Source organism: Salmo trutta, chromosome 20, assembly GCF_901001165.1.
Source record: "Salmo trutta chromosome 20, fSalTru1.1, whole genome shotgun sequence".
NCBI classification, from domain to species: Eukaryota; Metazoa; Chordata; class Actinopteri; order Salmoniformes; family Salmonidae; genus Salmo; species Salmo trutta.
In genome coordinates, this window is record NC_042976.1 from 19,970,034 (window position 1) to 19,996,936 (window position 26,903).

The following is a 26,903-nucleotide window of genomic DNA, read 5'->3' on the forward strand; positions in this document are numbered from 1 at the left end:
TCTGGCTGGGCACTCTGCTGACATAATCTAATGTTTTGCTTTCGTTGTAAAGCCTTTTTGAAATCGGACAGTGGGGTTAGATTAACGAGATTCTTGTCTTTAAATAGCTGTAAAATAGTCATATGTTTGAGAAATTGAAGTAATAGTATTTCTAACGATTCAAAAATCGCGCCACTGGAATTTCAGTAGCTGTTACGTAGGTGGGACGAGTTCGTCCCACATACCCCAGAGAGGTTAACAAGTAGTTCATCTTTAAACCGATGTATAACACTTGTATGTTTTATGAATTTTTATAATGAGTATTTCTGTTTTTGAATTTGGCGCTCTGAAATTTCACTGGATGTTGGCCAGGTGGGACGGTGGCGTCCCACACCCCCTAGAGAGGTTAACAAGGCACACCTGTTAATTTAAATGCATTCCAGGTGACTCTCATGAAGCTGGTTGAGAGAATTCCAAGAGTGTGCAAAGCTGTTATCAAGGCAAAGGGTGGCTACTTTAAAGAATCTCAAATATTAAATATATTTGGATTTGTTGAACACTTTTTTGGTTACTACATGATTCCATATGTGTTATTTCATAGTTGTGATGTCTTCCCTATTATTCTACAATATTAGCCCACACACACAGCTACCATTGCACGTTCATGCTAGGTTTAGGGCCGCATACTGAATCTTATAGAGACCCCAACTGATGTATGGAATAATCTTACAATTATCTACTTTGGTTTAGATACAAGCGTGAAACCTGTAACACAATTAATTTGACTTGGTGAAAATCTGTTTTTTGGACCTAACTTGCTTCCCACTTTTTCCATGTGGTTTCTTCCTTGACAGACTCCATGAAACTATGACCTCTTCCTAAATAATTTGTCAAATTATTAACTTTGTGTATGGTTTTCTAGACACAAGGGTGGCTCAACTTACCCCTTTGGCTCAACTTACCCCACTCTCCCCTTCCCCCTCTATTTCCCTTTGAAAGACATGGAAAGAGAAAAGAGACAGAGAGAGAAAGAGAGAGGAGGGGGCAGACAGAACAATTGAGGGAGTGACAAGAGCGGGAGAGAGAGAACCCCTCAGTCTTCCTCAAGCTGTCTGAACTCTGCTCTTGTAGTACGTACCTGTGCAACATCCACAAACTTCTTGTGTTTCTCCAGCAGCACTTTGGTTTCCTGTGAGTCGTCCCCTAGTCTGATGTGGGTCTTTAGAAGAGCATCGAGGAGCTCACCCAGCCACTCCACCGCCTGAGAGTTAACACAGTGACATGAGCTGGGGTTTACAAGGTATTGTCAACAACAATAACATGTCAATAACAACATGTCAATAATAACAACACACTTAAGTTTGCAGTCCAGAACCAACAGAGGTCAAACAAACAAACAAACAGGGATGAACAGAAGGAAGCCTATCGACTGACCTGTGATGCATCTTCCTCACACTTGAACAGCTGGACCATCTGAAGCATCTTCAGTCTCCTGACATCCACCATGTCCTCACATCTAAACAGAAACAAAACTTTATTAAAACATGACGATAGCCATTTCCATGACAACGGCCAAAATTCCACGATATTCCAGAAATCGCTTGACTCGTGGAACCTTTGTAAACAACTCCAGTATCCTTTTGAGGCCTGCGGCCTTACATCATCCAAAAAAAAGATTGAAAATAAATCTGAGCAAACCTTTGTTTCCGGAGCTGCATGTCCTCCATGACACCTTGGATGTGATCAACGTTGTCTTTGTTATCGATGGGCACGTCTTTCCCATAGGACCAGGAAGTCTGGTTGGACATCTGATCCATCAGGACCTGGCCTTTCTCCCTCAGGCCTACCAGGGCTCCCTCTGGGCAGAAATACACGTCAAATAATACTCATGAATTACTCAACTAACACTACTGAAAGTTATTTCAAATGTAAAATATTATTCTTGCAGTTATCCATTAGAAAGAAAACAAGAAGAGGGGATATAGTTAAGACTGTCAATGTTTCAGCACAAATACCTTTCTCAAGATCAGTCTTTTTATTCTACTCTGCAGTTATCTATTGAAGGCTTGGTTTCATATAACCAAAAAAATCACAGTGAATAATACATTTAATTGTGCTTACCAACGCTCTTGAGTTTCTCCTCGAGGTGTTTGAGTGTTTGTTGGATGGCAGCCCCGTCAGCAGGCGCCACATCGGCACAGAGCATGCCCAGTAGACCATCCAGTTGCTGGGACAGCTGGGAGGATAAACTGGGGTGTTATTACAAAGTCAACAAAGAGCTCTAGGCCAAACAGTTAGTAGTCTATACTACACTGAATAAAAATACAAACACAACATGTAAAGTGTTGGTCCCATGCTTCATGATCTGCAATAAAAGATACCAGAAATGTTCCATATGCACAAAAAGCTTATTTCTTTCAATTCTTTTCCACAAACTTGTTTCCATCCTTGTTAGTGAGCATTTCTCCTTTGCCAAGCTAATCCATCCATCTGACGGGTGTGGCATATCAAGAAGCTGATTAAACAGCACAATCATTACACAGGTGCACCTTGTGTTGGGGACAATACAGGGCCACTCTAAAATGTGCAATAAAAGGTCACTCTAAAACACAATTCCAAAGATGTCTCAAATTGAGGGAGTGTGCAATTGGCATGCTGACCGTAGGAATGCCACCAGAGCTGTTGCCAGATAGTTGAATGTTCATTTCTCTACCATTAGCCGCCTCCAACGTAATTTTTGAGAATTGGGCAGTACATCCAACCAGCCTCATAACCGCAGACCACATGTAACTATGCCAGCCCAGGACCTCCACATCTGGCTTCTTCATCTGGATCGTCTGACACCAGCCACCCGGACAGCTGATTAATCTGTGGGTTTGCACAACTGAAGAATCTTGACAGTTCGAAAATGCAGTTCGGCATCGCAACAGACTTTAGTGGGCAAATGCTCACCCTCGATGGCCACTGGCACGCGGGAGAAGTGTGATCTTCACAGATGAATTCCGGTTCCAACTGTACTGGACAGATGGCAGGTGATGGCGCCATGTGGGCGAGTGGTTTGCTGATGTCAACATTGTGAACAGAGTGCCTCATGGTGGGTTAAGCTACGGACAACGAACATAAGCCATGGACAACGAACACGATTGCATTTTATCAATGGCAATTTGAATGCACAGAGATACCGTGACGAGATCCTGAGGCCCATTGTCATGCCATTTATCCACTGCCATCACCTCATGTTTCAGCATGATAATGCACAGCCCCATGTCACAAGGATCCGTACACAATTCCTGGAAGCTGAAAATGTCCCAATTCTTCCATGGCTTGCATACTCACCAGACATGTCACCCATTGAGCATGTTTGGGTATGCTCTGGATCAACGTGAATGACAGCGTGTTCCAGTTCCCACCAATATCCAGCAACTTCACACTGCCATTGAAGTGGAGTGTGACAACATTCCGCAGGCCACAATCAACAGCCTGGTCAACTTGCATGAGGCAAATGGTGGTCATACCAGATACTGACTGTCTTTCTGATCCATACCCCTACCTTTTTTTCAGGTATCTGTGACCAACAGATGCATATCTGTATTCCCAGTCATGTGAAATCCATAGATTAAGGCCTAAATCATTTATTTCAATTGACTGATTTCTTTATATGAACTGTAACTCAGTAAAATGTTTGAAATTGTATTTTTTTCAGTATATTATGACCCCCATCCCTTCAACCCTAGGCACTTATTTTTACATTTTAGTCATTTAGCAGACGCTCTTATCCAGAGCGACTTACAGTAGTGAATGCATACATTTCACTTTTTTTTTTTCTACTGGCCCCCGTGGGAATCGAACCTACAACCCTGGCGTTGCACACACCATGCTGGCGTTGCAAACACCATGCTCTACCAACTGAGCCACAGTAGATCAGTAGATCAGATGACTGGATAAGTGTAAGCAATATGGGTGGTTGTAGCTCCATCTTGCCCTCTGATTGTGGCCATATTGCTTACACCTATCAAATCCTCAAAGATTTACACAAGGGCCTAGGGATCAGGCCTAGGGATTGACTTTATGATTTAGAGTAGGAGTCACTGTAGTTCTTGGCTTTACACGTATTTTGTAATGATCCATTCAAATCAATCAATCAATGATACATACGTCCTGTGCTGTGCCGTGGAACTCGTGTGCTGACTGCAGTACGTTCTGTCTGGACTCCAGTTGGCTGGCCTGTCTGTAACAGACATCACTGAGCTGCTGCTGAAGACCCTTCAGCTCCACTAGGTCCTCCTCGTCTCCAGCACTCAACAACGCTGCTATCTGCTGGTTCAGCTCTACGTATACTGCAAACCACTCCTGTAAATACACAACCAATAACACATACATTAGGATTGGATTTCACAAATTAGAAACACAATTCAGCCACACAAGTTACACAATGTTTCATAACTTATTTCCATTGTGGTCCTCTGGCTTTGCCAGAAAGCAGGAAAACTCTGATATACACACCAGTTTATTATAGAGAAGCTCAATACACAGAAGAACCACACACTAAAGATGTTTCTGTATCAAAGCTGTTCAAACTCTGTTCAAACCAACTGTACAGTAATTGAGTTGAACACTGTTGTGAGGTGTTTTTGTGGTATAGTTATTACCTTGAGAACACATATATTTCAGATCAATAGCGCCACCTGCTGAAGGCTCTTGGAGACAACACCACACCTTAGCCTAACCATCAATCTTCAGCTTTGACCTCACTCTGGCTTTAGCCTTTCATTCCCCTGGCTGGTTCTCTCTGTTTCGGTCACCAGGGCACACTTTGGCCCAGAGCAATGATTCACCAGGGTCTTTTATGTAAACCCAGCCAGGGGAAACATTAGTTACACCCAACAGCTGCAGCTGCTGCAGTCACTTCCTGGCCTGGCCCATCTGTCCACCACTAAGAGCAGGACAATACTACATCCAGGGAGGAAAAGTTAAGGGCAAGCTCTAATTTGTGCTTCAAATTCTCTATCTGTCTGTTTTGTAAGTGAAATCAAACAAGCTTTTTCCAGATGTACACACTGTACCTTATTTACTTAACTTGTTTGTCCCCCATATTTTTTGTCTAGTAGTGCTTTATCTGTGCTCCTCAGACCAGAGAGTAATGATCTATAAAAAGCAGTTACAGTACATCTCCTGGCAGCTAACAGACTCTTCCTAATAATCCAAACTCAATCATTTTCAGTGACCTAATTGTTGGGATCTTCAAGATGCTCCAAAGACAAGTGCTTCTTCTGCAGAGAGAGAGAAAGCAAGAAAGAGAAGCACACACAGAACTAGCAGCCATCTCTCCCCACATCTTCTCATCTCTGTAATTATGAACATTGAACAAGGAGTGATGTAATAAAGTTGTGCTGTTGGTAAGCTGTGTCGTGTTGTGTTGTGTTTGTAGTTTTGTGTCTGTAGTGTGTGTTAGTGTTATTCTGTCCTTACGCTATGCTGGCTCTCTATCTCCTCATGTTTCTGCTGCAGGGCCTGGGAGGCCCTGATGGAATCTCCGATCCCCCACTGTGTTCGGAGCTGCTCTGTGCCAGGCCCCTCCAGCCAATTCACAACCTGCATAGCAACAAGGAAGAGAAAGACCCCATTAGCACACGCTTCATGACTCATAGACACACACCCCAGGACCAACCAATCAAATAGCTTCCAGGCATCTGTGAGGTCGATGATTGGACACAATCATTAACAAATTCTTTATCACTTCCCCCCCAGGCCCACCAATCAAATACCTTCAGGTATCTGTGAGGTCTCTTATTGGTTGGAAAACATTTAAATCAGTGTGGGATTGAGTTAAATGGGGTACTTGTTTGTTTCGATTAAAATGGGGTACTTGAAACCAGCAGGTATAATCACTATAAAGCATGTATGAACATTTATAATGTCTTATAATGAGACAAATAGTGTACCATGTGTCAGCGCAGAACAAGGTTTTGCCAAGTTACCAATAAAGTAAATATTGATAAGGGGATATCGAATAACATGATCAATCTAATTCAACATCTGGTTCAAATATATTAAAGCAGCATTTAGAGAGGATCAAGAAGAGGTGTTTAGAATCCACTGAACTGTGTAAGAGGGGTGATGAAATGGTTCAGTGTGTTGTGTTTGATAGAGCGGTTTTCTTCTGCATCAGCTTTTAGCTTGGTGAGGCAATTCTACCGCCTGTCTCCTACAGAGCTTGGAGCAATACAGCTTACAAACTACTCCCCCACTCACTACAGAGCATCTTTACTCCCAGCAGATAACTAGGCCAAACTCCCCAAGCCAAACTAATCCTACTGCTGCCTAGGAACATACAATACCTCAGGAACTAGCCACACTGGGAGACAAATTTGAAATGGAAGACATTGAATACATGGAGCAGGGTGAGGGGAAAATCGCATTAAAACACCATTTAGATGTATTTTTGGAAGGGCTGTGGTCACCATTCATGTAATACATTAAATACATACACCAGACAGTATTGGGGAGCTATTTCATAGTTTATTCACAGGTATATTATTTTCCTATTTCAATCTTATAGCAGTCCTATGCTTGGCATGACTATTATGGGAAGTAAGAGCAGACCATCTGATATGCCCCTAAATATTTTGATATGCAAACTGGAATAAAAATGTAAGCGGTCCAGTGCTTCTATAGTGAAACAAATCTCGCACCTGTGCAGTTTGCGAGTGATGTTGATAGGCTACATTGTGCCGTTGTTTCTTCTTCAGAGCACACTGGTGAGCGACATCCTTTCACTTCACCGAGAGAACCATGAGTTCTTCACGTTAAGCACTGTATCCACAAAAATGTTTACGATCTGAATGATGATGATGATGGTGAAGGGGGTGATTGAATTTAAAATATTCAATGGAGGTTGGCAACTATGTTTGGCCTCCAGCCAATTTGTTCCTTTTTGTAGCTAGTTGGTGGTCCAGAACATAATTAGCCTATTAGCAAATAGCCTATATACCAGCCCAATTCATAGTCCTACACTATACATTTAACACATGTGTATAGCTGTATAATGAGTTCACTCAGTAGGTGAGGGGGATACAATCTGTTTAGATGCTGTGAAAACATTTCATAGTAGGCTTATAGTAGTAGGCCTATAATTTTTTTTTCATACAATCCTTCAGAACATACAGTGCAAAACTTGAAAGAACTTGTGGTTCTCACGGTCAAGCGAAATGACAAAATTATACAATATATCACCAGTGCCCTCTGAAGAGGAAACAACGCCATGTAGTCTAACAACATCGCTCCCAAACGGCAGCGTTATGAAGGGACCCAGGACAGAGTTTGGGAAATCCTGATCTAGGGTGTAATCATTAGTCCAACAGTTGCAAATGAAAGTTTCTGTTGGACAAATGTAGGTACAGTGGCAAGAAAAGTATGTGAACCCTTTGGAATTACCTGGATTTCTGCATAAATTGGTTATAACATTTGATCTGATCTTCATCTAAGTCACAACAATAGACAAACACAGTCTGCTTAAACTAATAACACACAAACAATTATACGTTTTCATGTCTTTATTGAACACACAGTGTAAACGTTCACAGTGCAGGGTGGGAAAAGTATGTGAACCCTTGGATTTAATAACTGTTTGACCCTCTTTTGGCAGCAATAAACTCAACCAAACGTTTTCTGAAGTTCCGGATCAGCAAAGCAGCCCCAAACCATGATCCTCCCTCCACCATACTTTACAGTTGGGATGAAGTTTTGATGTTGGTGTGCTGTGCCTTTTTTTCTCCACACATAGTGTTGTGTGTTCCTTTCAAACAACTCAACTTTATTTTTATCTGTCCACAGAATACTTTGCCAGAAGCGCTGTGGAACATCCAGGTGCACTTTTGCGAACTTCAGACGTGCAGCAATGTTTTTTTTGGGACAGCAGTGGCTTCTTCCGTGGTGTCCTCCCATGAACACCATTCTTGTTTAGTGTTTTATGTATCGTAGACTCGTCAACAGAGATGTTAGCATGTTCCAGAGATTTCTGTAAGTCTTTAGCTGACACTCTAGGATTCTTCCTAACCTCATTGAGCATTCTGCAATGTGCTCTTGCAGCCATCTTTTCAGGATGGCCACTCCTAGGGAGAGTAGCAAAAGTGCTGAACTTTTTCCATTTAAAGATAATTTGTCGTACCGTGGACTGATGAACATCAAGGCTTTTAGAGATACTTTTGTAACCCTTTCCAGCTTTATGCAAGTCAACAATTCTTAATCTTAGGTCTTCTGAGATCGTTTTGGTTCAAGGCTTGGTTCACATCAGGCAATGCTTCTTGTGAATAGCAAATTCAAATGTTGTGAGTGTTTTTTATAGGGCAAGGCAGCTCTAACCAACATCTCCAATCTCGTCTCATTGATTGGACTCCAGATTAGCTGACTCCTGACTACAATTAGCTTTTGGAAAAGTCATTAGCCTAGGGGCTCACATACTATTTCCAACCTACACTGTGAATGTTTAAAAGATGTATTCAATATAGACAAGAAAAATACAATAATTTGTGTGTTATTAGTTTAAGCACACTGTGTTTGTCTATTGTTGTGACTAAGATGAAGATCAGATCAAATGTTATGACTACTTTATGTGGAAATCCAGGTAATTCCAAAGGGTTCACATACTTTTTCTTGCCACTGTATGTTTATCCCCGTTTTGTTCCGTTTGCTTCCATTTAAGAAACGTTTTGTAACAGAATCGGCAGAATGAATACACCCCTGATCACACGCAGAGTTTACTTTCATAGCAGCCACATAAAAACAGCATGATCACTTTGCTCGTTGTATATATAGTTTTATGTGCTCTCCTCCTCTCAACTTTCCACTTGTGGACTTCAGTGCACAACACATCAGCCGTCTGTGGCCAGCGAAAAAACCTTTCCTAGCCAAACCTTCATATAATGACCTCTGACCGCTACACACATCCTACATCGTTGTCACGTCATAGTCAACTAGAACTACTAGAATGAACGCATTCAGCTGTCAGAGCAGCTCACAGATCTCTGCACCTGTACATAGCCCATCTTTAATTTAGCCCAAACTACTACCTCTTCCCCTACTGTATTTATTTATTTGATTTATTTTGCTTCTTTGCACCATATTATTTATATTTTAACTTTGAACTTTCTTCAAACTACAAATCTACCATTCCAGTGTTTTTCTTGCCATACTTTATTTACTTTGCCACCATGGCATTTTTTGCCTTTACCTCCCTTATCTCACATCATTTGCTCACATTGTATATAGTCTTATTTTTTTCTACTGCATCATTGATTGTATGTTGTTTTACTCCATGTGTAACTCTGTGTTTTTGTATGTTGTCGAACTGCTTTGCTTTATCTTGGCCAGGTCGCAATTGTAAATGAGAACTTGTTCTCAACTTGCCTACCTGGTTAAATAAAGGTGAAATAAAATAAAAATAAATAAAAATTAGTAAACCCGCTAAAATCATGCAGTACAGTGTACAATCAGAATGCAGTTTAGCAGTTACACCCAGAGGGCAATAAATTAATAAAACCAAAAGCTTACCTTGACTTGGAAGAGTTCCAGTCTCTCTGTTTGAGCCGGGTGTTTGAGTAGGTGTTTGAGCCGGGTGTTTGAGCGTCGCTGAAGACTCGGGGCTGAGGAGCGTCGCTGAAGACTCGGGGCTGAGGAGCGTCGCTGGAGGCTCGGGGCTGAGGAGCGTCGCTGGAGGCTCGGGGCTGAGGAGCGTCGCTGAAGGCTCGGGGCTGAGGAGCGTCGCTGAAGGCTCGGGGCTGAGGAGCGTCGCTGGAGGCTCCGGACTGGGGAGCGTCGCTGGAGGCTCCGGACTGGGGAGCGTCGCTGGAGGCTCCGGACTGGAGAGGGTCGCTGGAGGCTCCGGACTGGAGAGCGTCGCTGGAGGCTCCGGACTGGAGAGCGTCGCTGCAGGCTCCGGACTGGAGAGCGTCGCTGCAGGCTCCGTGCCATGGATCATCACTACTGGTTCCGCGCCATGGATCATCACTGGAGGCTTTGTGCCATGGATCATCCCTACAGGCTCCGGGCCATGGATCATCACTGGAGGCTTCGGGCCATGGATCATCCCTACAGGCTCCGGGTCATGGATCATCCCTACAGGCTCCGGGGCAAGGATCATCACTGGAGGCTTCGTGCCATGGATTATCACTGGAGGCTTCGGACCATTGATCATCACTGGAGGCTTCCTACGGGGAGCTGGAACCGGTCTCACCAGACTGGGGAGACGCACAGGAAACTGGGTGCGCAGAGCAGGCACAGGGCACACTGGGCCGTGGAGGCGCACCGGAGGTCTGGAGCTCAGGGCTGGCACACCCTGTCCTGGCTGGATGGTCACTGTAGCCCTGCAAGGGCGGAGCGCTGGTACAGGACGAACAGGTTTGTGCTGATGAATGGGGGGTACCGTGCGTAGAGCTGGCGCAGGATAACCTGGGCCGAAGAGACGCACTGGAGACCAGGAACGCTGAGCCGGCACACTTCTTCCTGGCTCACGGCCAACTCTAGCATGGCAACTGTGAGGAGCTTTCACCGAGCGCACCGGGCTGTGAGTGTGCACTGGCGACACAGTGCGCATCACCGCATAATACGGTGCTTGCTCGGTCACTCGCTCCCCACGGTAAGCACGGGGAGTTGGCTCAGGTCTCAACCCCGACTTCGCCAATCTCCCCGTGTGCCCCCCCAAAAAAATGTTTTTTTGCCGCTGCCTCTCGGGCTTCTGTTGTTGATTCTCCCCGGTCCAGCTCGTCTTCCCAGTCAGCGCACGCTGCTTGGCCTTCTTGTGGTGGGTTATTCTGTCACATTCTCTATCTTCAAATTCCCTGTTATATATGAGCCAAGGCGCAACGTGCCGGTAATTCCATATCTTTATTTGAAGAAAACCGAACCAAAACAATAAACAGGTAAACAGCAAGAGACGCAACTGTGGCGTACACCCGCAGAAATAATAATAACCCACAAACACAGGTGGGGGAAAGGCTGCCTAAGTATGATTCCCAATCAAAGACAACGAATGACAGCTGCCGCTGATTGGAAACCATACTCGACCAATAAAGAAAAAACAACATAGACATACAACACATAGAATGCCCACCCCATGTCACACCCTGACCTAACCAAACAGAGAAAAACGACTCTCTCAGGTCAGGGCGTGACAGGAGGACGTCCTCCCAAAGCTGTCATAATTACTGTGTAAGTCTATGGAAGGGGGTTGAGAACCATGAGCCTCCTAGGTTTTGTATTGAAATCAATGTACCCAGAGGAGTACAGAAGCTATCTGTCCTCCAGCTACACCATGGTGCTACCCTACAGTGCTGCTGAGGCTACTGTAGACCTTCATTGCAAAACAGTGTTTTACAGTTTTTCTCAATTGTTTACACACAAATACTGGTACTTGAGACACAATGACCACAACATGTAACTCATGCACCAACCCCCTGAACCAATTCTGCTAAACTACAAGCACAATTTCTGCTTTACACTCAAATTGCAGTTCTAAAACACACTTTTTTCAAAACACTACACAGAATTCTTTGCATTTGGCACAATTTTCATGCAGAAAATCTCTTGTTTTCACAATGAACACACTGCCATTCAAATATGCACACTGACTCATCACATGGGCAAACACCCGTCACACAGTTTTGCAATTAGCAATCAGAGCTTTAGCATAAAAGGGCAACAGGTGAGCTCTTCTGTTTTGGAGAAATGGATGCCAACATTGGAAACAGAGGCAGAGCCAGAGGAGTGAGAGTAAGAGGAGGAGGACGGGGAGGACAAGGACGAGGAAGGCCAAGGACCGTAATCTCTGATGAGATCCGAGCCACTTTGGTTGATCATGTGGTCAACCATGGTCTAACAATGAGGGAGGCTGGGCAAAGAGTACAGCCAAATTTGAGCAGGTACACTGTAGCATCCATCATCTGGACATTCCGAAATGAGAATAGGTAAGAAATCCACTCTCACTAGAAAATTGCAGTACTGCATATCAATACAGTACTCAATGAGTACAGTAGTACAGTATTGCCTGTGGACTGTTCTGTAGGACTGTAAAAATAAAGTATGTTTCAAGTATTTGGGAAATGTATTCCTACTTTGTATTTACAGTATTTTACTATTTGTTTGGCAGAACTGAAAGATTACCAACACAAGGTGGTCGGGAACGTGTTCTGTCTCCTGAACAGGAAACTGAAATCATGAACATGGTCCTAGAAAATAACACCATAACATTAGGGCAAATACAAAGAAAAAATTATAGAAAACAATGAGATATTTCAAAATATTGATAGGGTAAGCTTAACGCTGGACCGTGTTTTGCGCAGAAATAATCTCAGGATGAAGCAGGTCTACAGGGTGCCATTTGAATTCAGCAAGAGTCAAAGAATAGCGATATAACTATGTGCAAGTGAGTCCTATACATTCCCACAATTGATGCATACTCTCAACACTGTATAAATTATACATATTTCAGTATTGTAATCATAATGACTGTGCTTCACAATAGTGACCACTCCATGTCTATTTCTGATAGTGTCATGTGTGTTTCAGAGAGTCCTTGAGCTAGAGGTGGCTGCAGTGGAGCACCAGTTCATCTTCATTGATGAGGTTGGATTCAACCTCACAAAAAGACGAAAGAGGGGAAGGAATATCATCGGCCAGCGTGCCATTTGTTCAAGTCCCTGGCCAGCGTGGAGGGAACATCACAATGTGTGCAGCGATTACCCACCACGGCGTCATCCATCACCATGCTACCCTTGGCCCCTACAACACCGCCCATCTGATCACATTCCTGGACACCCTACACAACACACTCATTCCACCAGATCAGGTAGATGGCCCAGAGCAGCTCAGGTACGTTGTCATTTGGGACAACGTAAGTTTCCACAGGGCTGCTCTGGTTCGTAACTGGTTCACTGCCCACCCACGCTTTTTAGTTGTTTATCTCCCTCCATATTCTCCATTCCTCAATCCTATTGAGGAATTTTTTTCTGCCTGGAGATGGAAAGTGTATGACCGAAATCCACAAACGCGTTTACCTCTTCTCCAAGCTATGGAAGACGCATGTGGAGATATAGCATCTGATGCTTTCCATGGCTGGAATCGCCATGCTAGGCCATATTTCCCCCGCTGCTTGGCCAGGGAAAACATTGCTTGTGATGTGGATGAGGTGCTGTGGCCAGACCGCAACAGAAGAGAGGATGCAGCATATATTTTTTTTAAAGAATTAAAAAACATTTTTTTTGCTGTAACTGTATACATTAAATTCTTCTGTTTTGTATGTAGACCACTGTATGTGCAACTTTGTGTTGGTTGGGAATGGGATGTACACTGTGTACATTGTTTTTGTGGGAAAAATAAAATATATTTGTTACCGTGTATTTGTGTGTTCTGAGTATAAAAACAATATTCTCAAATATTTTACAACACACTTATGTATGTACTGTCTGTAGTAATGGCAACACTGAACCAAAAAAGGTCATTATATTAATATAAAGTCATTATGATGAATGGAGAAGAAGTGTTTTCCATTCATCATAGTGTTTTACATTGAGCACATCAGTGTTCAACTGGTTCTTATAAATGTCTATTCATATGATGGTTTGTGTGTGTCATTTGAAAACAAAATACCATTTTGATAAGAAATAACATTGTTTTGAATGTAAAGTTTAATTTTGCTGGAGAATTGAGGGGTTTTGCCCATTGTGTGTGTGTGTTTTTTGATTTGTGTGTAGAGTTCTGAGAATATGAGGCATGCTTTCAGAAAATGTGTGTAAACAATCGAGAAAAACTGTAATAAATTATTTGATGACGTGAATAAATTTTAAATAGTTTTATCTAAAAAGCCTGAATTTTTAAATGTTTCACTATTTTTATGATATTCACTGAGGAGGATGGTCCTTCCCTTCCTCTGAGGAGCTTCCCCTGGTTGCTATAAGACGTAAATCGGAAGATAATGAACCTGTGAAAAAAATATAAAATAGCTCCCCACTACCATGACATATATTTAATGTATTAATTGAATGGTGACCACAGCCCTTACAAAAATACATTTAAATTGTGTTTTTTTTCCCACCCTTCTCCATGTATTCAGTGTTTTACTTCCGGGCTATTATGACTATGTCTCTATATGTTCCTAGACTACTGCCTACTGAACAACATCTTCATCACCATAGCAACAGACAGCTCATTCCCTTAGAATCTAGAATCTGTCAAATCAAAAATAGAATCCGTCCATTCCATGAAACACATCTCATTATCTGCTCACTTCCTCATTGGTACAGTTTTATCATCCAATATCATCTGCTTTGCACTGTAAAACACTCAAAATTGTTCTGCTTTGCACTGTAAAACATTCAAAGTTGTATCCCTGAGGCACCAGGCCTATCCACAGGGGGTAGCCTACATTGAGAAGACTCATAAGAACATAGGTCTAATGGTCAGTTGCAAATGAGAGGGTACTTCTGTCAGAGAAATATGTGATTGGGGGTTCAATGACCAAAAAAGGTTGAACCACTTTTAGACGCTAAAGTAGAGTTCAATCTATTGGCCAATGGGAGAAAAGGCGTTTTCCCTTCATGGTTACAGACAGGAAATTAGGTAGTGCCAAGGAAGAAGTGTGTTGGGATGAAGGCCGTGTGTGTGTGTGTGTGTGTGTGTGTGTGTGTGTGTGTGTGTGTGTGTGTGTGTGTGTGTGTGTGTGTGTGTGTGTGTGTGTGTGTGTGTGTGTGTGTGTGTGTGTGTGTGTTGTGTGTGTGTGTGTGTGTGTGTGTGTGTGTGTGTGTGTGTGTGTGTGTGTGTGTGTGTGTGTGTGTGTGTGTGTGTGTGTGTGTGTGTGTGTGTGTGTGTGTGTGTGTGTGTGTGTGTGTGTGTGTGTGTGTGTGTGTGTGTGTGCCAACTGATGAGTAACCCTGCCAGAGACTAGGAGTCTACAGTCTTTGGGAAGTTAGCTTTTCCATCCAGTGGTATGTAACGCTGACTTTGGAACGAGAAGACCTAACCGAAAAGGTTTTAATATGAGTCGGTTACAGGGACAGTCAGACAATTTATCACCAGGGTCTGGCTTTGAATACACTGAAGAAGGCAAGGCTTCAATTGAAAATTAAGTTCCACTGAAGCATCATATTCCCTAGTTCCTGAGAATTACAACCACTGGGTCTTTCTCTGGATGTCTGGTGAACTAATCCTCATGAAATCCTGTGTGTGTGTATAGCTTTTAAACCTCTCTGAAACAAAGTGCAAAAGACAATGGAAAAAAAAGCAGCCCTATTCTACACTTGTCTCCCTCAGTCTGGTCACTGGTCTGCTGTTGTTGATGGCATTGGGCCTAAGTCAAGGCAGTGCGATGTCTGAAATATCAGTTTGTTTGACTCCTGGCCTCAGTCTTTCACTACGCTAGTGTTTTGGATCCATTAGGGCAGTGTGATATCATAGTGTGTGCAGTGTGTGAGCAGTGTGTGTTTTCTCTGTGCGTGCATATGTGTGTGTGTGATGTGATATAGGGCAGTGCGTGTGCAGTACCTGCATGACCTTGGTCTGTATATCCTCCAGCTGGGATCGTTTGCTGCGTTGGCGACACACCTCCTGGTACTTGGTGTATTGTTCTCTGAGGGAGTCCAGCAGTTTCATGACCTGAAATAATTGAAAATGTACTTACCTTGCATATAGTCTTTGTATATATTGTATATAGTATTTGTATGTTATGTGTGAATTTTGCTGTTATATGTTTACTATATATTTTTACATCTTATCTGACTTGACACAACTGAAGTTCCCTCTGGGAAATATAAAGTTATTCCATTGTACCTGTGGCTGGGCCAGTAGCTCGTCATCCATGGGGGACCAGGCCACACCACCTCCCTCTGCCCCGTTAAACCGCCGCTGCTGCAGCTCCGACAGCAACTCGTGGCCTGGAGGGGAGAGAGGTGCGGATGATCAGAGGGGGAGAGATAATGAATGACAGAGAGAGAGAGGGAGGGAGGAGATACAGGGGTAAGAATGGGAGAAAGAGAGCAGGTGAGACAGAGGGGGGAGAGAGAGAGAAGGGGGAGAGAGAGAAAGAGTGAGAAAAAGAGGGAGTGAGAAAAAGAGAGTGTGTGGGAGATATTGAATCTTCTCTCCGCTCATCCATTTCATTAAGTTATTTTGATGTAAAGCAAAGTGCGGGGGGGGGACGTGGTATTGGGCGTGGCCCACCTCTTGGCTGCTGAGACAAAATGTTGCTGCAATTCTACACAGTTTGCCATGGGACAGAGAGAACATTTTAATGTTTTAAAGCTAGTTTCCTGCAATTCTACATATTTTGTCATGGGTCTGAGAGATAAAATGCACTTTCAAAGTGAATTTCCTGCAATTCTACACATTTTGCCATGGGGCTGAGAGAACATTTTCAGTTTTAAAACAAATGTCCTTAAATTATACACATTTTGCCATGGCTTATGCCTTGTTCTTATGCTATCTAAGTGACTCAAATATTATCACAAAATCAATCGGGGCCCCATGCCATGACATTTTTTGAATTTTAGATTCTCCCTGACTGTCTAGTTTTTATTTTGGTGGTTGTTAGTTCTCAAAGAAAAATATATAGCTCCAATATTTTTTCTACATACTTTATATCTGGTTTTAGTCGTTTAGGTTTATTATGCCGATTACTTTTTTCCAATCTTAACTTAATTTAATTAATTTGTATTTTTTTGTGGCGGCCACGATTTACCCCCCGTTGCTAAATGTATATTTGGGAAACACTGGAAACAGAGCAAGAGATAGGAGTGTGTATAATGTGGACGACAAGCAGCACATCCCTAGTTGTCATCCATTAAGTTACAAAAGACATATCAGATGTACATTGTTGTCGAGGAGTACTTCAGGAGAAAAATTGCTATTAATTTATTCATAATACCAACATCAACAACATCCCAACCAGTGAAATATTACATCGGAAAGCCTTCAAAGTCCATTCCTTGACAAAGGCACACAACAAATAGGACAGAGACTTCTTCTCATATCATATACATGCACTTATTCTATCTCATGCTGTATCCCCTAGCCTCTCTGTTGTGCCTGTAACAACACAACTACACAAACAACACTGGCACGGCAGCCCAAGCCCTTTCTGTATTCATTATGAATGGCATTCACTCAGAGATAGAGAGAGAAAGAGAGAGAGAGCGCACGCTTGGCATTTGCTCAGAGAGAGAGAGACAAAGAGAACAAATTGTACCCTATTCTCTATATAATGCACAACGTTTGACAAGGGCCCATAGGTTTCTGAGTTCTTCTGTGGCAAGCACGGTACCAGAGACACGTTGAGCTGACTGTCTATTCCACAACCCCCAGACAAAGCTCCTTTCATTGGGCCAGCTCTGCTATGTGCTGGCCTTCCAGGGCTGCGTCCAATATGGCACCTTATTCCCTTTAAAGTGCACCTATGGGTCCTGGTCAAAAGTACTGCACTATAAAGGGAATAAGGTGCTATTTGGGACACAGCCCAGCTCTGGCCTCCCTCTCTCTACCAGAGCTGTCTCAGTAAATATTTTCATTGTAGTAAAACCGTTCAAGTAACGCACTACTCATCACTAGGCCTGAAACCGCACCCTAGATTGCACTACTTTTCAACAGGGCCATAGGGAATAGACTGCCATTTGGGACGTACCCTAGGAGTCAGTTTACTGAAGGTTTTAGCTACAACCCCATAACATGTTCTCTGCTGGCGGCATGCACTGCTAACCACGGTGGTTAACATTCTAGCTTCAAATCATCCCTGTATCGCATCCCATTAAACTTAACAGAGCCCAACCAGGTTTAGAACCACACAGCACTACTTGCTTGGCTACTGGTATTGAGAAGTTTGCATAAAGATTTGACAAAAGTAGAATAATTACCAGTTTGTAGAACTGTTTCAGGATCCAACGATGGTAGGAAGTTACAATCTGGTGGCCTGGGAGAAATATAAGAAAGCAACGTCTTTACTGGCCTAAATAAACATGTCATAAACAATATAATGTGCTGCAATTCCACTGCCACAAACAATTCCTCAATCATTGGACACTTTTAAAGAAAACAAATAAATGTCAACATGTTGGTAAAATAAATACCTTTCTTTGTCCAACTGGCTGCTTTTCTCACTGTCATTGATGACCACCAGCTCATCAAGAAGGGATGTGGACTCCTTGGTAAACTTTTCAAAGACCTGAGAAGGAAAACACTTTTGTAAGTTGTGTCATACAAAACATAATGCAAATATGGACACAGGAAGAGATGAACTCAACTTGAACTTGCCTTCCTCAAACTATGAAGCTGATTTTGACATACAAGATACAATATACTTTATTGCCACACAACCAAGGTTGGTGGTATTTGTTTGCATTTGTCTGTATTGTTATGGTGTTGATGTAAACATGGGTAATACGTACATTAACTTTATAAGCAAGTAATCTGTCAAATCATAAACTACTTTGATCTCATCCATAGCCATTATTATCCGAGTTGCAAATCATTTCCAAATCAAATGTGGTGCTTTAAACAGTAATTGTACACAGTCACATTCAGGATGTATTGCAATGGCGGCTTACCAGTCTTTTGTTCACCCAGTCTATGTGATCGTACACCAGACTTCCCCCAAACTCATCAGTAAGCTGACAGGGCTCGATGTAGCGTGTGAGCTTATTGGCAGATACCAAAATGACCTGGAACAGAGGAGTGGGAGAAAGTATTATTTTATTTATAATCATTTTTTCTTTACCTTTTCAAACAGTACATTCATATTTTCCAACGGGGCTATACATTTGGGTGAAGTTTTTTTTCTCGCCTGAGAAGCCTCGTTTCACTGCCAAAAATAAAATTAAAACATTTAGTGTTCAGTGACATAACAACACAATGTCAAATACAGGTAGCTTAGTCAAATAATTAACATCCAATTACATTAACCCTTACTCTCTCGCGGGAAACCTTCACTCTTGCGCAGACATTTAGAAACGAAACATGATCATTTGAAAAATAAGCCATGGGAGTTTTTTGAGCGAGAATATAGACGACTTTCGAGTAGTAAGACATGTATAAAAGCAACAGATACCATTAATAAGAAGGGGCTAGAAGTGTCTCATATGGTGAGCTACCGAGTGGCTAGGACAGGCAAGCGCCATACTATTGTGGAGGACTTTATTATTCCTGCTGCTGCGGATATGGCTGGGACTATGCTGGGGGAAAAGGCCCAAAAAACTACACAGACAATGACTTCATCAAACAACACTGTTTCACAACGCATCAATGAAATGGCAGGAGATGTTTTGAAACAATTACAGCTTCGCATATAAGCCAGTGAATTACATGCATTACAGCTGGATGAGTTAACAGATGTGGCGGGCCTGGCACAGCTCCTGGTACAAGTCCTTTACATTTATGGGGGGTCAATTAAGGAAGACATCCTTTTCTGTAAACCACTGGAAACCAGGACAACATGAGAGGATATGTTTTAAGTACTGGACAGCTTTGTGACATCAAATGGACTTTGGTGGTCAAGATGTGTCGGTATCTGTACTGATGGCACAAAAGCCATGACAGGGAGACATAGTGTAGTGTTAACATGTGTGCAAGCAGTTGCTCCCGACGCCACTTGGGTACACTGCATCATCCACCAAGAGGCTCTTGCTGCCAAGGGAATGCCTGACAGCTTGAAAGACGTTTCGGACTCTACAGTGAAAATGGTTAACTTTGTTAAAACCTGATGGGGATAGGGGGCAGTATTTGCACGGCCGGATAAAAAACGTACCCGATTTAATCTGGTTACTACTCCTGCCCAGTAACTAGAATATGCATATAATTAGTAGATTTGGATAGAAAACACTCTAAAGTTTCTAAAACTGTTTGAATGGTGTCTGTGAGTATAACAGAACTCATATGGCAGTCAAAACCCTGAGACAAATCCTAACAGGAAGTGGAAATCTGATGTGTGGAATCACTTTCAAGCCTTTGCCATTGAAACACACAGGGACTTATTAATCATTTAGCACTTCCTAAGGCTTCCACTAGATGTCAACAGTCTTTACAAAGTGGTTTGAGTCTTCTATGGTAGAAACTGACCCAAAGAGAGGCTTGGAATGTTGGTCGCAGGGGGAGGGCCATTACTACTATGACGCAGGCGCCCATGGGAACCCTTTTGTTCCGAAACGTTTAGTAAGACAATGCAATCGTCCGCCTTATTTCCCTCATTAAAATGCTAATCAATTTATAACATTTTTGACATGCGTTTTTCTGGATTTTTTTGTTGTTATTCTGTCTCTCACTGTTCAAATCAACCTACCATTAAAATTATAGACTGATCATTTCTTTGTCAGTGGGCAAACGTACAAAATCAGCAGGGGATCAAATACTTTTTTCCCTCACTGTAAGGGAATATTTACAATAGTATATTTGATTTTAGATGGTTCCAAGATGGCGCTAACATGTATCGCCTAGCCTATTTTTCTGAGCATACCACGTCGCTTATTGCAAAGTGTGATTTCCCAGTAAAGTTATTTTTAAATCTGGCAATGCGGTTGCATTCACGAGATGTTAATCTATTATTCTTTGAATGACAATATTAAATTTTAACAATGTTTTCGAATAGTAATTTTGTAAATTGTAGCGCTGATATTTGTATTTCGCGCGACGCGATTCCACTGGCTGTTGACTAGGGTGGGACGCAAGCGTCCCACTTTCCCAGACAGGTTAAAGCAAGACCACTGAACTCTCGTGTATGTTCTGCATTATGCAATGATATGGGTAGCAACCATGTAACGCTTTTACAACATACAGCAGTGCGCTGGTTGTCAAGGGGCAAAGTATTGATTCGTTTTTTTTCAATTGAGAGACGAGCTTAAAGTTTTCTTTACTGACCATCATTTTTACATGTCTGACCGCTTGCATGATGACGAGTTTCTCAAACTGGCCTATCTGGGTGATAGCCTCCAACACTCTACTCAGCAAATTGGATGCAGTCAATCACAGTGCCATCCGTTTTGTCACCAAAGCCCCATATACCACCCACCACTGCGACCTGTATGCTCTCGTTGGCTGGTCCTCATCACCAAACCCACTGGCTCCAGGTCATCTATAAGACTTTGCTAGGTAAAGCTCCGCCTTATCTCAACTCACTGGTCACCATAGCAACACCCACCAGTAGCACGCGCTCCATCAGGTATATTTCACTGGTCATTCCCAAAGCAAACACTTCCTTTGGCCGCCGTTCCTTCCAGTTCTCTGCTGCCAATGACTGGAACGAATTGCAAAAATCACTGAAGTTGGAGACTTATATCTCCCTCACTAACTTTAAGCATCAGCTGCCAGAGCAGCTTACCGATCGCTGTAGCTGTACACAGCCCATCTGTAAATAGCCCATCCAACCAACTACCTACCTCATCCCCATATTTGTTTTTGTTTTTCTGCTCTTTTGCACACCAGTATTTCTATTTGCACATCCTCATCTGCACATCTATCACTCCAGTGTTTAATTGCTAAATTGTAATTACTTCGCCACTATGGTCTATTTATTGCCTTACCTCCTTACTTCATTTGCACACACTGTATACAGATTTTTCTATTGTGTTATTGACTGTACGTTTGTTTATCCCATGTGTAACTCTGTGTTGTTGTTTTTGTCGCACTGCTTTGCTTTATCTTGGCCAGGTTGCAATTGGAAATGAGAACTTGTTCTCAACTGGCCTACCTGGTTAAATAAAGGTGAAATAAATGTAAAAAAAAGTTTTTTTCTCACCTGAATGATCTGAATCTAGGATTACAGGGACCCTCCTCAACAATATTCAATGTGCGGGACAAAATTGACGCTATGATTAAGAAGTTGTAGTTCTCTGTCTGCATTAACAAGGACAACACACAGTTCTTTCCATCATTGTATGATTTTTTGTGTGCAAATGAACTCAAGGTACTTGAGAAGTGGGAGAAATTGGAAATTACTCAGGTACTTTCCCGAAACGGATGACACAAACAACTGGATTCGTTATCCTTTCATACCCTGCCTCCAGTCCATTTACTGGTCCACTTACCAGTCCACTTACCGATATCTGAACAAGAGAGCCTCATCAAAATTGCAACAAGCGGTTCTGTGAAAATTGAATTTAATCAGAAGCCACTGCCAGATTTCTGGACTTCATGCCTTTGCAAATCGCTCCGTTAAGACACTGATGCCCATTGCAACCACGTACCTTTCTGAGAGTGGATTCTCAGCCCTCACTAGCATGAAAACTAAATAGAAGCACAGACTGTGTGTGGAAAATTATTTAAGACTGAGACTCTCTCCAATACAACCGAACATTGCAGAGTTATGTGCATCCTTTCAAGCACACCCTTCTCATTAACCTGTGGTGAGTTATTCATAATTTTTGATGAACAAATAAGGTTTTATATGTAAGATGGCTAAATATAATAATAATCAAAATTATTGATTATTATTATATTATTATTTGTGCCCTGGTCCTATAAGAGCTTTTTGTCACTTCCCATGAGCCGGGTTGTGACAAAAACTCACACTCATTCTATTATTTAATAAATGTATCGTATAGTGTGTGTGTGGCAGGCTTACAATGAAGGCAAAAAATAACATTTGAGATTGTGCTGACCCTGGTGCTAGAGGGGGTACGCAGATGGAGGTTGAATGTTTGAAGGGGTACGGGACTATACAAAGTTTGGGACCACTGCTCTATGGAGTCAGAGCTGATTAAATCCCTACTGGTACAAATCATTATTTAATCATCACTAAATCCCCTCCAGTCGGAAATGCTCCCCAAGGTTAGGCATAATAAATGCAACATTCACTTGACATTTAGAAACAATTGATCAAGCAGGCAGGACAAGGCCTAATCACAGCTGGTGGTCTTTTGCGATTATGACCTCTCGTACTGGGTAAAGAAAGTCCCCACATGAATGATAAGAATTCAGAGACAACTCTAGGTAAAAACCCCTCTTCGACACATCAACGTGGACATTCAAGTAAGACTTTCTCTAGAATCTGGGAATGTGGAATAGGAATCTGGGAGAGGCCTATGCAGACATGTCTCTCTCTAAACAAAGCCTGTTAGTCTCCACAGCTGTTTCTCCTATCTCTCTCTGACTCATCTGTCCTCCTGCCATATAGGCTTGCTACAGGCCTGTTGGTTCTGGTTCACGCTCTCTCTCAGACACACACGCACACACACGCAGACACACACAGACACACAGACACAGACACAGACACACACACACACACACGCACACACTCTACAGGCCTGTTCAGATGTATCACGTGGATAAAAGGTAACACTTGTCCATACAGATGAAACACCAGACCTGGGTTCAAATACTACTGCAAATATTTCAAATACTTTGAGCATTTGCTTTAGCCTGCCTGGAGTGACAGAAGGCTGGAGTTTGCGGTTTTGCAACTATTCTATTGGTTCCATTGCGCTAGCGTATCTAAAATGAATTCAAATAGTGTTTGAATGCAGGTGTGATGAGCACAGCGAGTCAGCCTACCACCACCTGGGATAGACAGCGCAAGGAAATATTTCTGACCTCTACACAAACACAACCTGGATACTTCCTGTCAGAGAGAAGGAACATATTTTCATCAGGATTTTCAAATAACTTCACTTCTCGTCATCACTTATGGGGTTGTAGCTTTTCACCCGTAGAGATTTTGATATCTGCCTGTCTGATGTCATGTGTGGGTGTGTTTTATTGAGATGTAACTGATCTATCTGGCAGTCATACCTGCTTGTTTGGAGTAAAAATGGGGTACCAATGAGTGTAAAGTGAAAATAAAAGATGTCTTGTCTTATTACTATGATGTGCTTCATCACCAGTCTATGCTTTGAATATTTGTCACGATCGTCGTAAGAACACTCAGACCAAAGCGCAGTGTGAAATCGGTTCGACATTTTATTAGAAGTGAACCGTACAAACAAAACAATAAAGAACAAACGAAACGTGACGTTCTGGAGTGCTCACAGGCAACTACACAAAAACAAAACAAGATCCCACAAAACACAGTGGGGAAATGGCTGCCTAAATATGATCCCCAATCAGAGACAACGATAAACGGCTGCCTCTGATTGGGAACCTACCAGGCCAAAATAGAAATAAAACAACCTAGATTACCAACCCTAGTCACACTCGACCAAACCAACATAGAGAATAAAAGGTTCTCTATGGTCAGGGCGTGACAATATTACTCAGTGAATATCAGATATTACTCATCCTAACCTGTACACAGAGAAATCACTTATACTCCCCTCACCAGAGAAGATTAAAGTGAGAGCTGCTGCAACATCAAAATGTATAAAGGGATAAGAGAGAGCTTAAGCCCAAATACGAGTGAACCCTCTGTATTTCAAATTCTCAGTAGTCTACCCTAATATGGATGGTTTGTTTTAATCAAATTAAAGCTTTACATAATGTCATACTCTACCTTTAAATCCCACCCAAAATACCGCCGGTATGGTGAACATGAACATAGTACGTCCTAGCTCCGACCAACCGCATTAGACGCTGCAGAGACCTGACTGCAGAGACCTGACTGCAGAGACCTGACTGCAGAGACCTGACTGGTGTGTGTGTGTGTGTTTGTGTGTGTCACACGCTGAAAGCAGAAACCTGACTGGTGTGTGTGTGTGTGTGTTTGTGTGCATCACAAGCTGAAAGCAGAAACCCTGACTGGAAGGCTGCCAGCCCTTTGCACACATCCGCAAGGTTAGCCGTAGGATGCTAAACACATACTCCATCAAAAAAACACCACTACCATCAACCCTGAAGGACTACAGTTGAAGTCAGAAGATTACATACACCTTAGCCAAATACATTTAAACTCAGTTTTTCACAATTCCTGACATTTAATCCTTGTAAAAATTCCATGTCTTATGTCAGTTAGGATCACCACTTTATTTGAAGAATGTGAAATGTAGTAGAGAATGATTTATTTCATCTTTTATTTCTTTCATCACATTCCCAGTGGGTCAGAAGTTTACATACACTCAATTAGTATTTTGTAGCATTGCCTTTAAATTGTTTAACTTGGGTCAAATGTTTCGGGTAGCCTTCCACAAGCTTCCCACAATCAGTTGGGTGAATTTTGGCCCATTCCTCCTGACAGAGCTGGTGTAACTGAGTCAGGATTGTAGGCCTTCTTGCTCACACACTTTTTCAGTTCTGCCCACAAATTTTCTATAGGATTGAGGTCAGGGCTTTGTGATGGCCACTCCAATACCTTGACTTTGTTGTCCTTAAGCCATTTTGCCACAACTTTGGAAGTATGCTTGGGGTCATTGTCCATTTGGAAGACCCATTTGAGTCCAAGCTTTAACTTCCTGACTGATGTCTTGAGATGTTGCTTCAATATATCCACATAATTTTCCTGCCTCATGATGCCATCTATTTTGTGAAGTGTACCAGTCCCTCCTGCAGCAAAGCACCCCCACAACATGATGCTGCCACCCCCGTGCTTCGCGGTTGGGATGGTGTCCTTCGGCTTCCCCTTTTTTCCTCACCCTTTTTCCTCCAAACATAACGATGGTCATTATGAGAGTTCTATTTTTGTTTCATCAGACCAGAGGACATTTCTCCAAAAAGTACGATCTTTGTCCCCATGTGCAGTTGCAAACCGTAGTCTGGCTTTTTTAATGGCGGTTTTGGAGCAGTGGCTTCTTCCTTGCTGAGCGTCCTTTCAGGCTATGTCGATATAGGACTCGTTTTACTGTGGATTTAGATACTTTTGTACCTGTTTCCTCCAGCATCTTCACAAGGTCCTTTGCTGTTCTGGGATTGATTTGCACTTTTCGCACAAAAGTACGTTCATCTCTAGGAGACAGAACGTGTCTCTTTCCTGAGCAGTATGACGGCTGCATGGTCCCATGGTGTTTATACTTGCGTACTATTGTTTGTAAAGATGAACGTGGCAACTTCAGGCGTTTGGAAATTGCTCCCAAGGATGAACCAGACTTGTGGAGGTCTACAACTTTTTTTCTGGGGTCTTGATTTTCGCATGATGCCAAGCAAAGAGACACTGAGTTTGAAGGTAGGCCTTGAAACACATCCACAGGTACACCTCCAATTGACTCAAATGATGTCAATTAGCCTATCAGAAGCTTCTAAAACCATGACATCATTTTCTGGAATTTTCCAAGCTGTTTAAAGTCACAGTCAACTTAGTGTATGTAAACTACTGACCCACTGGAATTGTGATACAGTGAATTATAAGTGAAATAATCTGTCTGTAAACAATGTTTGGAAAAATTACTTGTGTCATGCACAAAGTAGATGTCCTAACTGACTTGCCAAAACTATAGTTTGTTAACAAGAAATTTGGGGAGTGGTTGAAAAGCGAGTTTTAATGACAACCTCAGTGTATGTACATTTCCGACTTCAACTGTAGTTAGAGGAATCAACCCTGAAAGACTAAATAGTTAGAGGAATCAACCCTGAAGAACTACATAGTTAGAGGAATCAATCCTGAAGGACTATATAGTTAGGGGAATAACCCCCGAAGGACAACATAGTTAGAGGAATCAACTCTGAAAGACTATATAGCTAGAGGAATCAACCCTGAAGGACAACATAGTTAGATGAATCAAACCTGAAGGACTACATAGTTAGAGGAATCAAACCTGAAGAACCACATAGTTAGAGGAATCAACCCTGAAGAACCACATAGTTAGAGGAATCAACCCTGAAGGACAACATAGTTAGAGGAATCAACCCTGAAGAACCACATAGTTAGAGGAATCAACCCTGAAGAACCACATAGTTAGAGGAATCAACCCTGAAGGACTACATAGTTAGAGGAATCAACCCGGAAGAACCACATAGTTAGAGGAATCAACCCTGAAGGACTACATAGTTAGAGGAATCAACCCTGAAGAACCACATAGTTAGAGGAATCAACCCTGAAG

At 42.4% G+C, this 26,903-nt stretch overlaps 1 protein-coding gene across 3 annotated transcripts in view; it reads right to left on the reverse strand.

Annotated features, from left to right (window-relative positions):
- Positions 1-26,903, reverse strand: part of LOC115155655 (SEC14 domain and spectrin repeat-containing protein 1) — a 70,012-nt gene that overhangs the window by 5,938 nt on the left and 37,171 nt on the right. For 2 of the 3 annotated variants that reach the window (XM_029702503.1, XM_029702504.1), the window contains exons 7-17: positions 18,561-18,674; positions 18,084-18,178; positions 17,871-17,926; positions 15,796-15,899; positions 15,511-15,621; positions 5,449-5,571; positions 4,135-4,329; positions 2,101-2,215; positions 1,678-1,837; positions 1,414-1,495; positions 1,118-1,240 (exon numbers count right to left, since the gene is read on the reverse strand). In XM_029702503.1, the coding sequence (XP_029558363.1) occupies positions 1,118-1,240; positions 1,414-1,495; positions 1,678-1,837; positions 2,101-2,215; positions 4,135-4,329; positions 5,449-5,571; positions 15,511-15,621; positions 15,796-15,899; positions 17,871-17,926; positions 18,084-18,178; positions 18,561-18,674 (1,278 nt within the window). The remainder of the gene's footprint in view (positions 1-1,117; positions 1,241-1,413; positions 1,496-1,677; positions 1,838-2,100; positions 2,216-4,134; positions 4,330-5,448; positions 5,572-15,510; positions 15,622-15,795; positions 15,900-17,870; positions 17,927-18,083; positions 18,179-18,560; positions 18,675-26,903) is intronic. The other variant, XM_029702505.1, reaches the window with a different exon arrangement.